The 15,868-nt window shown below is 40.6% G+C and overlaps 1 protein-coding gene across 1 annotated transcript in view; it reads left to right on the top strand.

Moving 5' to 3' along the window:
* Positions 1-15,868, top strand: part of tlcd3a (TLC domain containing 3A) — a 51,011-nt gene that overhangs the window by 23,944 nt on the left and 11,199 nt on the right. The window contains exons 3-4 of the mRNA XM_008428609.3: positions 7,623-7,842; positions 15,480-15,575. Coding sequence (XP_008426831.1) covers positions 7,623-7,842; positions 15,480-15,575 — 316 coding nt within the window. The remainder of the gene's footprint in view (positions 1-7,622; positions 7,843-15,479; positions 15,576-15,868) is intronic.

Here is a 15,868-nt window from a genome sequence, read left to right as displayed (position 1 = left end):
TAAAGACCGGGAGATTTTCTCACTTTTATTTTTACCTCACTTTTCTTCACCTCCAAGTTGAACTAGGGCAAAATGCCCCTGTCCGACCTCAAGGACATTAGCAGTATTCTACAACGACTTCAGTTTTTAGAAACAAAGATTCAACGGCTGGAGGTGAACTTTGAGATCAACGCTACCTGTGGATATGAAACAACTCTTCCTCAAATCAACGGAGAGGTCGTACACCCCGCACCGAACAGCTCACACTGAATCGCTCAGGGTGCCAAGCCGAACCAAAAGTCTCACACTGCAGATCCCATGAGATGACTAACGGGGAGAACCCCTCACCTGGACGAATCAGCGTGGCCGGCTCTGAGCAGAAACCCACCTTCAACCTCAACACCTGCTCCACCAAAGAACAGCAAACAAGCAGCTGGAACCAAAACGGCACCACCGACCCCGCTCCCAAGGACAAAGAGACCAGCCCGAGCCTCAAAACGGCCCGACTCCGTGGGAATCCCACTGAAAAACAGATTTTCTGCACTTCAGCATGAGCCTCTGAGTGAAAACCCACTTTCAAACATCAGCAATGAGGAATGAGCATCCACCGCACAAAGCTCCGAAGGACAAAGTGACCACCAGGAAAATGAAAGGTATGCCAAGAGTGCTTATTGTTGGAGATGAGGCAGTAAATGGAATCAGTCATGTTTGCAATCCCAAGAAAACGAGAGTGGTTTCTTTTCTTGGGGACACTGTATCTGATTTGAATCACAAAGTGCTCTCTCTAACCACTAATCAGCCAAACATGGAGACTTTAGTTGTGCATGTTGGAGTCAACGATCTGGCAAAGCAAAAATTGGAGATTCTGGACACTATGGGAAAATTAAAGAAGTTTTTTCTCAGTGGTCCAATTCCATCGCCTCAATGGGGAGACAAAAAACATTTCAGGCTGGACATGATTAACAAATGGCTGATTAAAACCTGCTCTGCCAGCTCAGTGACCTTCATCGATAACCTCTGGATCTACTGGCAGCGCTTTCACCTCTTTGGAAGAGGCAGGCGCAATCTTAACAAACACGGAATAACGTTGCTCACTGCAAACATTTTTCATTTTATCAACAAGAACAACAATGTGACCATCGCTTCAGAAGAACAGGCTCAAGGATGTCTGACTAGGATGGAGCCCTCCGCATATCAAGAACAAACTATTCCAATACAAACTGATAAAATATCGACTGTGAACAGAATGACTGGTTTCCCCCCTCCCTCCTCCTTCCACCATCCCTCTCTGCTCCTACACTCACTCACAAGATCAGAGTTTCTCAGGAAGTGAATCACTAAAGAGAGTCGGGCTGCACCTGAGCCACCTGAAAATGCTGGTGGAGGATTCGGGTCAGAGAGAAAGACGGGCGGACTCTTCCTCCTCCCAGCTGGATAGTATGGATCAACAGATTCGCCTCGGCACAACTCTCCTTAGCGCTAACATAGCAGACCTCACTTCATCTAAGTCACCTGCATCGGACCTCCCTGAGGATCCAGAACTCTCCTTTTCTGAGGTCTGAGACCGGGGTCCAGATATTATTGTTACATTGCGTAGCAGGACAATACCTGTCTGGATCACTACAAGAAAAGTTACAAAAAACAGAAATGCAAAAAGCAGCGGTCTTAATTCAAACCTCAGACTGATCCCCTTTCTAAAGGAACCTCAGACTGAAGAGCTTTCAGCCTCCAAGTCACTTAAATTGGCTCTTTTAAATACCAGATCTCTCTGTGCTAAAGCTCTATTAATGAATGATTTCATCACTGAGCATAATATTGATGTTTTATTTCTGACAGAAACATGACTGAATGACAATAATGAAGCAATCGTACTAATTGAATCGACGCATCCTACGTACAATTTTTTAAGTGAAAATAGAAAACACAAAAAAGGCGGAGGCGTGGCTTCAATATTTAAGAATACCATGAACTGTAGTAAAATCTCTCTGGGTAATTTTATGTCTTTTGAATATCTTGGAATCAAGGTAAAAGGCCACAAACGAATTTTGACACCAACTCTATACAAAACACCAACATATGTGGAAAATGTATTTGCGGCCTTCAATGAGCTTCTATCTCTCATATGTATTGATTACGATTGTTTGTTAATTGTCGGCGATTTCAACATTCATGTTGACAACCCCCAAGACCGAGGGGCTAAAAAGCTCTGTAATATATTAGAGAGTTTTGGTCTCACACAACATGTCAAACAAGCAACACACACTCAGGGACACACACTGGACCTGGTTATCAGTAAGGGTGTGAATATTTCCAGTGTCTCTGTAACTGATGTCACCCTGTCGGATCACTTTGCTGTTTTCTTTGACAGTTTTTTATCCGTTAACCCACTTGGACAAAAAGCTACTATCACAAAACGTACTTTCTCAGAAAACACAGCAGAAACATTTGATCAACTCTACTCTTCTTCCTCACTCTTAAGTTATAGTGACATAGATAAGTTGGTGGATGATTTTCAGTGCAAACTTTCAGATATCATTGATTACATTGCCCCCACTAAAGTAAAGGTTGTGACTGGTAGGAAGAAATCTCCATGGAGAAATGCACAAATAGTTCATTCTGCAAGACAACTCTGCCGCAGGGCCGAACGGAAATGGCGTAAAGGTCAACTGCACGTTTATTGTGACTTCTACAAGGAAAGACTACGTAACTATCACACAACACTAAAACATGCAAGAGAGGCTTTCTTTGCAGATGTCATAAACAAAAACACTAACAACGCTCGAGCTTTATTTGCTACTGTTGACAGGCTCACAAATCCTCTGACATTGCCACCTGAACTTCAATCTCATGCTGCCTGCAACAAGTTTTCAAGTTTCTTTTTAGAGAAAATTCAAAAGAGCAGAGGATTAATCTGCACATCCACACCTAAGACAGTACCAATGCTGTGCCCAAACAAAACAAATGCAGGAAAAATGACCCAATTTCAACTACTAAATTATAAAACCCTAGAAGAAATTATAAGTCAATTAAGCTCTGGTTCCTGCTGTCTGGATGTCCTACCCACACATTTCTTTTAAGAAAGTCCTGCCTGTTGTTGCTAATGATCTGATCCAAATAGTAAACACATCGCTCTCTTCAGGCATTTTCCCCCAGGCCTTGAAAACAGCAGTTATCAAACCACTGATAAAAAAGAACAATCTGGACAAATCCCTACTGCAGAATTACAGGCCGATCTCCAACCTCCGATTCATCAGCAAAATTATTGAAAAAGCTGTTTTTAAACAATTAAATAACTTCCTAACAATAATGAATCGCTTTGACTCCTTCCAGTCTGGTTTTCGTGCTCACCACAGCACGGAGACGGCCCTTGTAAAAGTGTTCAATTACATCCATATAAATACAGACTGTGGGAGAACCACAGTGCTGGTTCTGTTGGACCTCAGTGCGGCTTTCGACACTGTTGTGTTGACCATGACATTTTACTGAATCGACTGGAGAGTTGGGTCGGACTCTCCGGTCCAGTGCTCAACTGGTTTGAATCCTACATAAAGAACAGGGATTTCTTTGTTTCAATCAGAAACTTCTCATCAGAGAGGTCAAAGGTCACATGTGGGGTACCCCAAGGTTCAACCCTAGGACCCCTTCTTTTCAATATTTATATGCTCCCACTGGCTAAGGTTATAACAGGACATAGGATTAGCTACCACAATTATGCGGATGATACACAGCTCTACATTACGATGTCAGAAACAAAACTGAAGTTATTATCTTTGGACCTAAAGAGGAGCGAACCTGAATCAACGCACAACTTCAGTTATTACAACTAAAAACCAGCGATCAGGCCCGAAACCTGGGAGTAGTGATGGACTCTGACCTGAACCTTCAGAACCACATTAAGACAGTCACAAAGTCAGCCTTCTATCACCTGAAGAACATCTCCAGAATTAGAGGACTTATGTCTCAGCACGATCTAGAGAAACTCATCCATGCAGTTATCTTTAGCCGCATTGATTACTGCAACAGCGTCTTCACAGGTCTGACTAATAAATCAATCAAACAGCTGCAGCTGATCCAGAACGCTGCTGCTCGCGTTCTCACTAAAACCAGGAAGATGGAGCACATAACACCAGTTTTAAAGTCCCTACACTGGCTCCCTGTAGCTCAGAGAATAGACTTCAAAATACTGATGTTAGTTTATAAATCACTGAATGATTTAGCACCACAATACCTTAAAGATCTAGACCCCTCAGATCTTCTGCTCTGCATCCCCAGAACCAGAACCAAACAAGGAGAAGCAGCATTCAGTTTCTATGCACCACAGATTTGGAACAAACTTCCAGAAAACTGTAAAACGGCTGTAACACTGGGTGCCTTTAAATCTCAACTTAAAACCCACCTGTTTAGAGTTGCTTATGGCTAAATTGGGGTTAGAGTGCGGGTTTTGATGTCTTCAATGTTTTTGTCTTTAATGTTTTTAATTTATTTCTATTTCTTTTCTCACTGTCTACGTTTTTAATGCCTTTTTAATTTATTTATTTTTATGTAAATAAGTTTTAAAGGTTTGAGTCCTTGTCAAAGGCGGTTTGACTAGAGAAGTTTTAAATGTTAGTTTTTATTTTTACTTTTTAATTTATTTTTATTTCTCTTTCTCACCATTTATTCAATGTCACATGCTGTTTTTATTTTAATTATGTAAAGCACTTTGAAATGCCTTGCTGCTGAAATGTGCTATACAAATAAAATTTGATGATAGATTGACTGACATGACACTGTCATAAACATGACATCACACCTGTCTTAGGCTTGTCGCGATAAACTATAAATCAATTAACCGCACGATAAATTAAACCTATCGACTTAATTTTAATTATCGGCTTTATCGTCTCTTCCTGCCTTTTTTCTTTCTGTTGATGACACGGAATGAAAAAAGGCTCAACTGCGGTGCTCTCCACTGACCCTCCCTTCCTATTTCCTTAGTGTAATGTCCAGCGCACACTACACGAGTTGTCGGCCCATTTTCAAAACCTGAGAGACACATTAGCCGACAGAAATCCTAGGTATAACGGTTTGATCGGGTTCGATCGTGCCGTGTGGTGTCCAGCCACATGGACACAAAATAATGGCTACAAGTCCAGTTAACTGGACTTGTAATTTTAAAATCAGTCTTTAATCAATGCTTTATTAGAATCTACCTGTGATGCATGTGGCTAGAGTCAACTAAAGTCCTGACTTAATGAAAATCATTATAACCTAGTTTAACGATTAACGATGAACAGCTGAAAACTTACCAGGTTCATCAACTGCGGTAGCAATTTGGCTCCAACTCCTCTCCTTGTCATTTCTATATTCTTTGCACGAAATGTTGAATAAATATTAATGTTGTTTCCACATATCATCTCCAATGTCCGCTGGACTTTGAGTTGCGCCGTGTCAGCTGTTTGGGATTCCCCTCGTTATCTCCCCTCAGAAAGCACGGAGGAGAATCCGCGCTTTCTGATTGACTACCTGTCACATTCAGCGTTAAACTCCTAGTCGGGGAAAACCTCTGATTTAGATCGGAGCGGCCACGACGATCGAAATCACACTACAGGATGATCGGTTATGAAATCACCAGCGACAATCTTAGATCGGCCAACGATCTAAGATTATCGTAAGGGGAAGATAGGGGCAAAAAATCGTGTAGTGTGAACTACTGCATTAGGTAGTCGGATGTGCCTGTCTTCTCTATTTAAATCTAGTGATTACTGAAGGGCAATATAGTATACAGACTTCATAATCTGCACTCTTTTGGTTGAATGCAGTATTTATTTCCACTTTGACTTTATGTTGTTTAGTTTTTATTCAAGTACATTTTTTGTTAATGGAGACTGAGAATCCATTAACACTGGAACTGATTTAGTTTTATCAGCTCCAGTGTTATGTGTTCTTTTGAAAATAAAGTGTATGGCAGGAAATCGCATGCATTATTAGTCATTTCCGTTAAATCAGTGTCAAAAGGTCTTGAAACAATATTATCGTTTATCGCAATAATTTTTTAGACAATTAATCGTCCAGCAAAATTTGTTATCGTGACAGGCCTACTTGTCATGAACATAAAGATGTTTATGACAGTTGTCATGAAGTGTCATTCAGTAAGTAATGACACTTTTAATGGAAAGTTGCTCTAAAAGTTGCATTGAATTAAAAATGCCAACTTTGCATGATTTTGTAAATTATGATAATGTAATGCAAAGTTGGCATTTTTAATGGACTTTCAATGCAACTTTTAGAGCAACTTTCCATTAAAAGTTTCATTATTTACAGAATGACACTTCATGTCAACTGTCATAAACATTCATAAAGACTTCTTCATGTTCATGACAGATGTTATGTCATGCTTTTGACAGTGTCATGTAAGTCTTATGCACACCCCTTCAAATAAAGTGTTACCTCAAAGGCTTATATTTAGCGTCTCTAAAATACAGTTTAGTTTTGGAAAAGCTTTTTTGTTTTTATCTAAACCCCACAGATCCATTCATGTTGAGATTTTATTGTGATAACAATAAAAATGATGACTAAAAACTACTACACATTTTTTATGTAATTGAAAGTCCTGTGCCATGTAGTTGCATAAAAAAGAAGTAATGCATCAGGGTTTTTTTAAATCACAATTTATATTGTTTTCACAACAGCTCTGCAAAATATGGGGAAATTCCCAGTCCATATCTCACATTCTTGATAGCGACCAAGAGAAATAATTTGGTGCAAACAAGATGGGCTCTACATGTACCTGCTACTGGCTGAAGTGTGTGTTAGTGTAGCGCTGGCTTCTCTGGGGTTCAGGAAAGTGTGATACTAGGCTAATGCTAGCCGTTTAATCCCACTGAGTCAGCAGCCGGACCAGGCAGTCCCAGTTTCAGCCTGCTAATCCCCCCCCCCCTCAGATTAAATCCTCAGCGCTGCTCAGTTCAGTGATGCTCGTTGAGCCTGTAGCTTATCAGACCCATGCTCCACGCAAATGGCCCAGAGACTGAACCTGTCCTTTGATTGGGACGCTTCGCCTTGTCTGCTGTACGTAATGAAACGGGCCTCTTTAAATCTGACTTGGTTTATTTACCTGAACCCGTTTTTCTCATCTGTGGAACATCAACAACATCTGAGCCAAAAGGCAGCCTGTGGTTTATATAAGACGTCTTAACTGGGATCCAGGGCTCCTTCACAGAATGGGAACATCTGGGATTTCACTTCAGTGTTTCCTGCTTTGGAGAAGCAGAATATAAGGAGTTTGGGGAAAATATTAGTATTTCCTGACATTTTCCCTATTCAATTCACCAAATGCTGTCCTTCCATCTTTCCTACCTTGAACCATTGTTAGACTTATAGGAATCCTGCCCTGCTGTCTCGATGGCACCCTAAAGGCATGATTACCATCAGAGGTTTTCTCCAGCTCATGCAGTCTGTGTTCCATTCTGATTTCTTTGGCCGGTTTCTGCTATTAACCTTCTTCCTCCAAGTTTCAGAGCTAAAGAACTAAGTGAAAGGTCAAAGGTTGTCATTTTTATTCAGTTCTGTCTTCATAATGAACCACTACATTACTCTGAACATAAACCTACATTCCGCTGGTTTTCCATCTGCCTTCTATCATACATCTCCTTTCTACTCAGGCACTGGCTGGCCGCCTATTTCGTCATTTGGTACGGCGTTCCCTACATGACGTATGACATCTTCGCCATGTACCTCAGCCACTACTACCGCTACCACGTCAAGGGCCACGAGGACTACAAGCAGCACTCGCTGAGGACCGTCAACTCCTTCGTCCGGAGAGAGTTTCTGCTGGTGCTGCACCACATCGCGCTGCTCACCATCCTGCTGCCTATCACACTGGTACGGAGGGACGGGGAGGGGTCCTGAGACAGCAGTGATGAGGCCAGTAGTTCAGGCCAACAATTAAAAAAGCTGGATGCAGGCAGGCAGCAGCAGCAGCTCGGCTGGTGATAAATCTGCAGCTTGACGCATCAGGATTAGATGTTGCTGACACACCAGGAAGCACCTAGAGAGGAGAAAATGTCCAAACAGGCTCAGAAAGTCAGGAAACACCACAAACACATGAATTTAAACTCATAAAACTCACATGAGTTTGTACATTTTGGTGATTCACACTTTAATAGAACAAAATAATTTTTACAGCAGAACCTATATATATATATATATATATACACATATACACCCACTAGAGGTGTGCCGATCGATCGGCCACCGATCATAATCGGCCGATTTTCGTGAAAAAGTGTATGATCGGTGATCGCCGATCACGGTCTCTTGTTGCTGATCACACAAACCGATCACCTGCATCTCATTTCGCAGCCTGTCTGTGCAGCTGGTCTCCTCTTTCCTTCACACTGCGCAAATCCGCAGCAACAAATCCTAAGCGATGTGGAACTATAACGCACTGAGTGAATGGGGACGTTTGCGTGTTGCGGCGGAAAATTGAAGCACGTCAAAATGCATTAACACAACGAATCTAATACGACATAAAAACAATGCCTTACTTGACGGAGTTTGGCTACATCGAGGCTCACTGTAGTAAAAGACATATGGAGGATCAGATAGCAGGTAAAGCAGCGCACAGCTACAAACACTCACCCGGATTAGCATGATGGTCAGAAAGCTAAACAAATAACCCGCAAAATTATTTAAGTCTTCGAGCAGCGACGTAAGACACTGGTTCAGCTCTCGCTGTGAACTGCTGCTACGCCTACAGGTAGTAATATTACAGACAGAGCGCCGCTCTGTTCCACCTGGTAGTGACCTCACACCGAACCTCTGCTGAAAGCTGCAGCATCTACTAAAAAATAAATTTACATGAATTAAAACTTTCGCTGTCCTAATACAACAGATATCTCTAAAAAAAATCGATCTCCTCCCTGCAAATACTCCGCTCAGTCGAAACAGCCACTCAGAACTAGCAGTACAGCTAGCCGCCATGCTATCAGGACGTTCATTCATAACTCTGGATTGTTTATTGTAATGGAACCTGTATTTGCCTTTGAATGTTAAGTTTTATACTTGAATTTGTTTGGCAATGTTGAGAGGTTTTATTTTGACTCTTTGCATTATTTAGCCTCTTCAGAGCCTTCATATGTTATCAGTCTGTTAAAGATAGTATTATCGATAGCAGTACAATTTGCAGAATGCCTGTTTTGTTAGTTTTCTTCTTGGAAAAAGTTATTAAAAACAAGTTTTTGTCTAAATTAAGGTAAATTCATGGTTCCTTTTTCCACATAATGCAACCGGTAGTGTTTATGATATAAAAAAAATAATAATTATGTGATTGGTATCGGCAGGAAAAAACCTGATCGGCACATCTGCGCACTGTCTAGTGCGCTTTTATTTATTTTTTAATTTTAATTTTAATTTTTTTAACATGCTACTGTTCCACCCAGAACCTTTGTATTCATATGTTTCTGGTATGTCCATAAATCTGACACACAAGCTGCATGATCCGCTAACGGCAGCAATGGATGAAAATGTCATTTTTTAAAATTATATAGTTTTTGATTAAACTTGGATTAATTAGACCCTGAAATTAACTCAATTAACATTTTAATGGACTCCCAACACTAATTACATGCAAATCTACATAAACTTAGCTTTATAATTGTAATCCAACAAATAAGTTAGCTGCTAGCTCTCCTGAGTTGCGCCAACAACTAAAAATGACTAATTTATAACTAGATGTCTGCGTGTGTGCGGTTAACAACAGTCGCCAACTTTGCAACTTTTTCGTTATATTTATCAACTTTTCAGACAATGAAATCTGAATCGGCAAATCAGTCTTTTTGAAAGATCAACGATTGGTCGACGCCTAGCACTGGCCAATCAGGATGAAGGGAGATCATGGCTGATTGTTTTTTGTTATTGAAAACGCCGTCTACGAAAGTTCTCCGGATCTTTCCATGTAGGAGAGAGAAAGTTGTCCAATGAATGTGATCAGATGGTTAGAAAATCTGATCAATAGTCCTGAGGTTGATGATTACTTCTGATGAGTAAAAGTCATGTGATTTTTCCGTAAACCCACCTGCCAGTAACCCATTAATGCAGGAGCTTTGATGCGTTGCAGTGGTTTGAAATCAATCTATGCATAAAGCTGCATTACCTCCTAATGATTGCTTAAGTGGCAGCAGAAAATAGACCCAGAACTCAATGTCATGGATTACCTATAAAGTACCGATCAGACGCTGTGGGTCTGGCCGCCCCGGGTGGAAATAAGGCGGATGCAGCCTGGAACAAGGAGGCGGCTAAAAATAGCAGGAGCATCACTTTGAATGCAGACTTTAGATCTGATGGTAGAACTCATGTTCTGAGATACTCCGCTGAGATGAAAATGAAATTAACTGAGTCAGTTTGGTTTTTAGACTGTCTAGTGCGCTTTGATGCAACTCCAGTCCATTCGTCTAAAAAGTCTGGTTCGTTTGGGGAGATGTGAATGTGTAATTGAACTCTGTTGCAGACCAAAAAAAAAATCTTCAAACCTCTTTCTGGGTTCGGTTGAAGTGAACTCTAGTTTGGTTTGAATGCACATGAGAACACCAAGCAGACCGTAGACCGCTCTAAAAGTAGGAAGTGGACTACAGCGCAGGGCATTCTGGGTAAATACAACTAAAACAAACGTGCTAGCCTAGCGCTAGCATGAGAAATGCCTCATGGTTTTTAGCTAAAGCCTAAAGAGAAATCCTCCAACCTGACGCCTCCATTTTAGTTTCCATTTGGTGAAGAAGGAAGTTGTGCTCAGTGTCTTCAGAGGTTTTTGTGTTGTTTCCTTCAGTGGTTCTTGATGCAACGCCCCCACAGACCAAGAGGGGAACAGGTTGCTCAAAGGGTTTTGTTGGTTTGACTCAGAGCAGAGAAAGAACCAGAGCAGCTGAAGATGGAGCAGATGCAGCTGAAGATGGAGCAGATGCTGCCGTTAAGTTTCACTTTCTGCTCTTCAACAGACATTTCTCCTCTCCACTCAGCTGTATAACCAGATTGTCCTGCAGGTTGAACATTTCCTTGAATAAATGACTCGATATTCTGATCACGTCTCTTTCCGTTAATGATTCAGTAATTGAATCATGTAACCATGACTGTTGGACCTGTTGGTTTTTTGTTTAGCACCTAGCAATGAATTATTCATCATGCAGGAAGACCATTTCTAGTAAAACCAGCGGTTAATCTGGATACTTGTTGCTTAAAAAGTCCATCCTTATGGATTTTATGAGGTAATTTTAGAGATTGATCAGAACTAGTTTTATGTTTATCCTAACGGCCGGGCAGGTCAGTGGTCCAGGTGGAAACCAGGCCTTTGTTAGCAGTATGCGCTCTCAGATCACATTACCCTACATTATTCAGCTCCAGCTGCAGTTGGCCTCTCCATTTGAAACGCTCCTCCCCGTTCTTTGTTTCTACTCCTGTTCCCTCACTCATCAGCTTCATGCCAGTTTGGCCACAAAGTCCCACTCTGAGAGGAGGGGAACGTGCTGGGATGAATGGAAACCTCCCAGTATGAAGAACACCAAGCACACGTCCCGGAACTGAATCCCGGAAAACATTTCAGAGGAACTGGAGCAATCAATCATTTATATGCTTAACTTCATTTAGTTTAGCTTATTTATTCTGCAAATAATAAACAACCAAAAACATGGTTGCCTGTATGAATTATAGTTGCTTATTTTACATAGTATAGGATAAAATACTAAATTACTAAATTTTATCCTAGAAGAACTAAATGTATCATCTTTATCATGAGTAAATAAAAAAAAATTAAGATTTTAAGAGGAAGATTGTCCAAACTACCCTGGTCATATGAAAAGTAACACTAATTAAGTTCAGTTTCTATCAGGATGTTCAGTCCTGACTGTCGGATCAGAAGAAATCTCTTCATTAGAACCAGACTGGCAGCATGAAGCAGGCTGAAAGATTGCAAGAAGCAGGGAGGTCTGCTTCCAGTTTGGAGTGAACCTTTCTCTTGGCTCCAGGTTTTTTATCAGCAGCTGACGGCTCTGCAGTCGGTTTCCTGATCCTGATCGACTCTCAGGTTGCTGCTGAAACTCATTTGTGTGACAGAAAATTTGAATGATTCCCTGAGCAGATGGAGCGTCTGATGGGAACCACAGATAATCCATTGTTACCAGTGGCTGTAGGCAAATCACAGGCGCTAATGTCTTAGGCGGAGAAGTATTTACACCCTAAACTACCTCTGTTTTGCTTTTTTCATCACATTTTAGCTTCTTCCAAACAAACAGAAAAGCTGTTCATAGATTATGATTTTCATTTATTAAGAAATAAAAACTCTAAAGCCACCCGGTGCTAATAGGAATGTTAGCGCACGCTATGCTGGTCTTCAGTAGAAACGGCCTGGTTAAGGTGACATCAACATATCGTAATTAAATTAAAAGATTTAAGTCTATACTTTAACTAGGCCACTCAAGGGATGTTTTCAGCAGTAGATTTGGTTAAATTTTAGACCAAAAATTATTTAATTCTGTAAAGAACATGACACACATTTTAAATATCCAAAGTAAAGCACAACAACCAAAAACCATAAACAAAATGAATCATGATTTCTACCCTTTAAAAAATATCAATCATTAGAATTAAATTGAAAATGATCACGTTCATTTTAACTTGCTATGCAATTAATCAATTAATGAATTTATTGCGACCAGTTTAGACAGGCCTCTGTGTTCTTTTGGGTCAGCAGAGGTTCTGGCATTCAAACTCTTCCATTTTTGTCTCTTTCTTATTGAATCATGACCTTTGACCTGAACTGGGTCAGTGAGGCCTGCAGGTCTTCAGATCTTATGCTGGATGCGTCGTTGAGAGAGATTCTGTTGGCTCGGTGTGTGGATCCTGGTCCTACTGAGGTTCTCTGGACTTCCAGAACCTTCCAGGTGGTTCTGTAATCTGATGGACATCACAGATTTTGCTTCTGTTGTTGAATTTGTTTGATTTGGGACCAGATGTGTTGCTTTTCTGAATCTCTAGGTCTACTTCCTGCTGCCAGACAGGTTCTGATCCAGTGATCCCATCGTTCTCCCTCTGCGGCAGCAATCAGACCCGGGTGTGCCTGCTGGAATTAAACCCAATATTGAGGTTTAGTTTAATTATAGAAGTGTTAAATACTTTCCCAACCTGGCCAGGTTGGCTTGAGATGCTTTTTTTCTCTTTCATTGAAATAATTTAAAAACATTGATTGTATATTCACTTACTGTGATATGTTTCTCAGTTCTCCCTGACCAGTCGCCAGGCGGATCGGTAGGAGCCTCTGGTGACAGATGGTGAAGCCTGGTCTGCAGGCTCATGGTTTATTGATCCAGCGTATTTGCAGGCGGGCTTGTCTTTTGTTTTCAGGCTCTTTATCCACCTGGCCTGACTCACCTGTTCTGGGGGCGGCGTCAGTCACCGCTGCTCAATATTTGAAAGCTTCATTCATTACTTATAGCGGGGACGCCACGCTGTCCCACCCGCCTGCAGCTGACTGCGCTGCGGATGTGTTGTCATTTTAGTAAAATTCAAAACAAGTACAGCATTGAATAAAACCTGATTATTATTATTATGTTTTTTCTTAGATAGTAGTATGGATGTCACTGTGTGTCATTAGAATGTACATTTTATTGATCTCTGAGAAGGATAATAAACTATTATCACTATATAGCCAGGAAATGGTCTAAAATCAACAATATTATCGTTTATTGCTGTAATGGAACAATTTATCTTCCAGCAAAATTTGTTATTGTGACGGGCCTTGTTGTCACACCGATTATCCCCCCACAAACACAAATACTGCTCTTGAAAATCATCCCAGTATTTATAAAACGCTTAAAGAAAACTTAAAGAAGTGTGATTTATATTATTAAACTTCACACAGTAACTGTATTTAATCATATGTTCACCTTTATTAGTATTTATTGATGCTTTTATTAAATGAAAAGTGGTTAAAATACTAATACTAACAATTGAAACAATATGGACAGATTGGGGTGTTTTAAACATCATCAGCTGGAATTTATTGTAACAACAATGAATCAAAATTCGTATGAGTTTACTACGATAAATGATAAACGATATAAAACAGCCATGCGCAAATACTTGAGACTCAGTCTAAAAACACTTATAAAAATCAGGGGCATTAATTCACAGTAAAAGGCAATAAAAGTGAAAAGGTTCAAGGGAGTGTGAAAACTTTAGTGACACTTTTTTTTACATTCATATTTTTTATATTTTTATTGACAGCAAAGTGGAACTGAAGTTTAATTCTCTGTGCAGAAACTTGGTGAAGAAAGCTGGTTCTGATTCTGTATGCAGTATTTATATCCTGATTGGTTGGCAAAGATCTGTCTGTGACTGCGGTTTATCAGAGTTGATCAGGTGTCAGAACATGTATTTAGCAAAGTCATGGGAGGTTTGAACCTCACAGCTCAAGTCATCGTTTGTTCATATTGTAATGCGCTCAGATCGGTCTCACTGCACGCTTCAGTCGGTGGAACAAAAATAACATCATAATAATAAACCTTCAGTTTATTAGCAAAACTGAGAAAGTGAGATGTTTAAACACCCACAGCCCTCATGGTTGTGACCCCCATCCTACAGATAATGACCGGGACACCATTGAAGCACCTTTAAGGTTCTGGTCTCCAGAATATTAAAAATCTGCAAAAAAAAAAAAAATCTAGAAATTTTCCCTTTTTAGAATAAGAACCTGAGGGAACCCTAGTTTTAGTTGTTCTGTTTCAGCTGACGCGTTTATTTGCCTGTAGGAGGGAAAACTAAGGAGCAACGAGTCGGGACTTGATGTTCTGACTGCAGAGGGATTTATCTCCGAGTGTCGGCCCGATTGAACCGGGTCAGTAGCTGCTAACAGGACTAACGCCACCGCAAGTTGGGTTTATTGGTTAAAGTTACAAACTGTTTAAATTTCGCAACAACATAAACACAGAATGTCACCTTCAATGACATCTTCAGTGTCAGAAGACTTAATTCCACTTCTACTTCTCCTCAAACAAAGTCATGGTGGACCTGGAGCGTCACTTGGGTTCATTGTTGTGTAGGAAAGTCCAAAGATGCTCAAGCTGTAACTCCCTCACCAACAGCAGGACATTTTCTCCTGGTATTAAATCCTCTGGTTCCCCAAATGATGCCACTGCGCCTCCATCTTGCTTCATTCTTCCCCCAAACAGTCCACTGATCTATAAACCCAACGGTTCCACAGAACAGATCAGCTGAGTAAGCACATGCCGGTGCGGTTCAGTGTTTCCCAGTCCATCTACTGGTCCCCATACTGGTGAAATGAATGTTTGTTTTTCTACTTATTTCCTCAAGTAGCTAGAAACTAAACCCAGATGGCAGCATTTGACTGAAATTTCAGCTAAAGAAATCTGCAGTAGCTTTAACTGTTCCTCCATGAAGGATAAAGGCAGATCGGATGGTGATTATTGGTAAAGTTTGGTAGGAAACAGTTTTATTGTCTCTGTTTGTCTCAGTTCTTCAGGAAGGACCAGGGGGATTTCTTCATCGGCTGCTTGTTCCTGACAGAGCTCAGCACGCCCTTCGTCTCCCTGGGGAAGATCCTCATCCAGGTGAGACGCACGCTAACGCTAACTCCTGTTTACTGGGAGTACAGCCAGCTACTGGTGGAAATGTAGAAAGGTTCACGGGGGTTGAGTATTTATTTAGAAAGGTTTGTTTTCTTCAGATGAACAGAACTGATTTTTTTTTTTTTGGTCAACACATAAATTATTGGTTACGTTTGTTTATTAATATGAGTGTAAAAGTATAAAGGACTAATCTGGATTTTTAAGATATAGAATCATAATGTTGGAGCAGTTGGAAACTTAAAGAGAGTTTAAACTGATTGATGCTTCAGATATTT

This window comes from Poecilia reticulata, chromosome 14 (assembly GCF_904066995.2).
Source record: "Poecilia reticulata chromosome 14, P_reticulata-male-v2, whole genome shotgun sequence".
NCBI lineage: Eukaryota > Metazoa > Chordata > Actinopteri > Cyprinodontiformes > Poeciliidae > Poecilia > Poecilia reticulata.
This window is presented reverse-complemented; position numbering and strand designations above follow the sequence as displayed.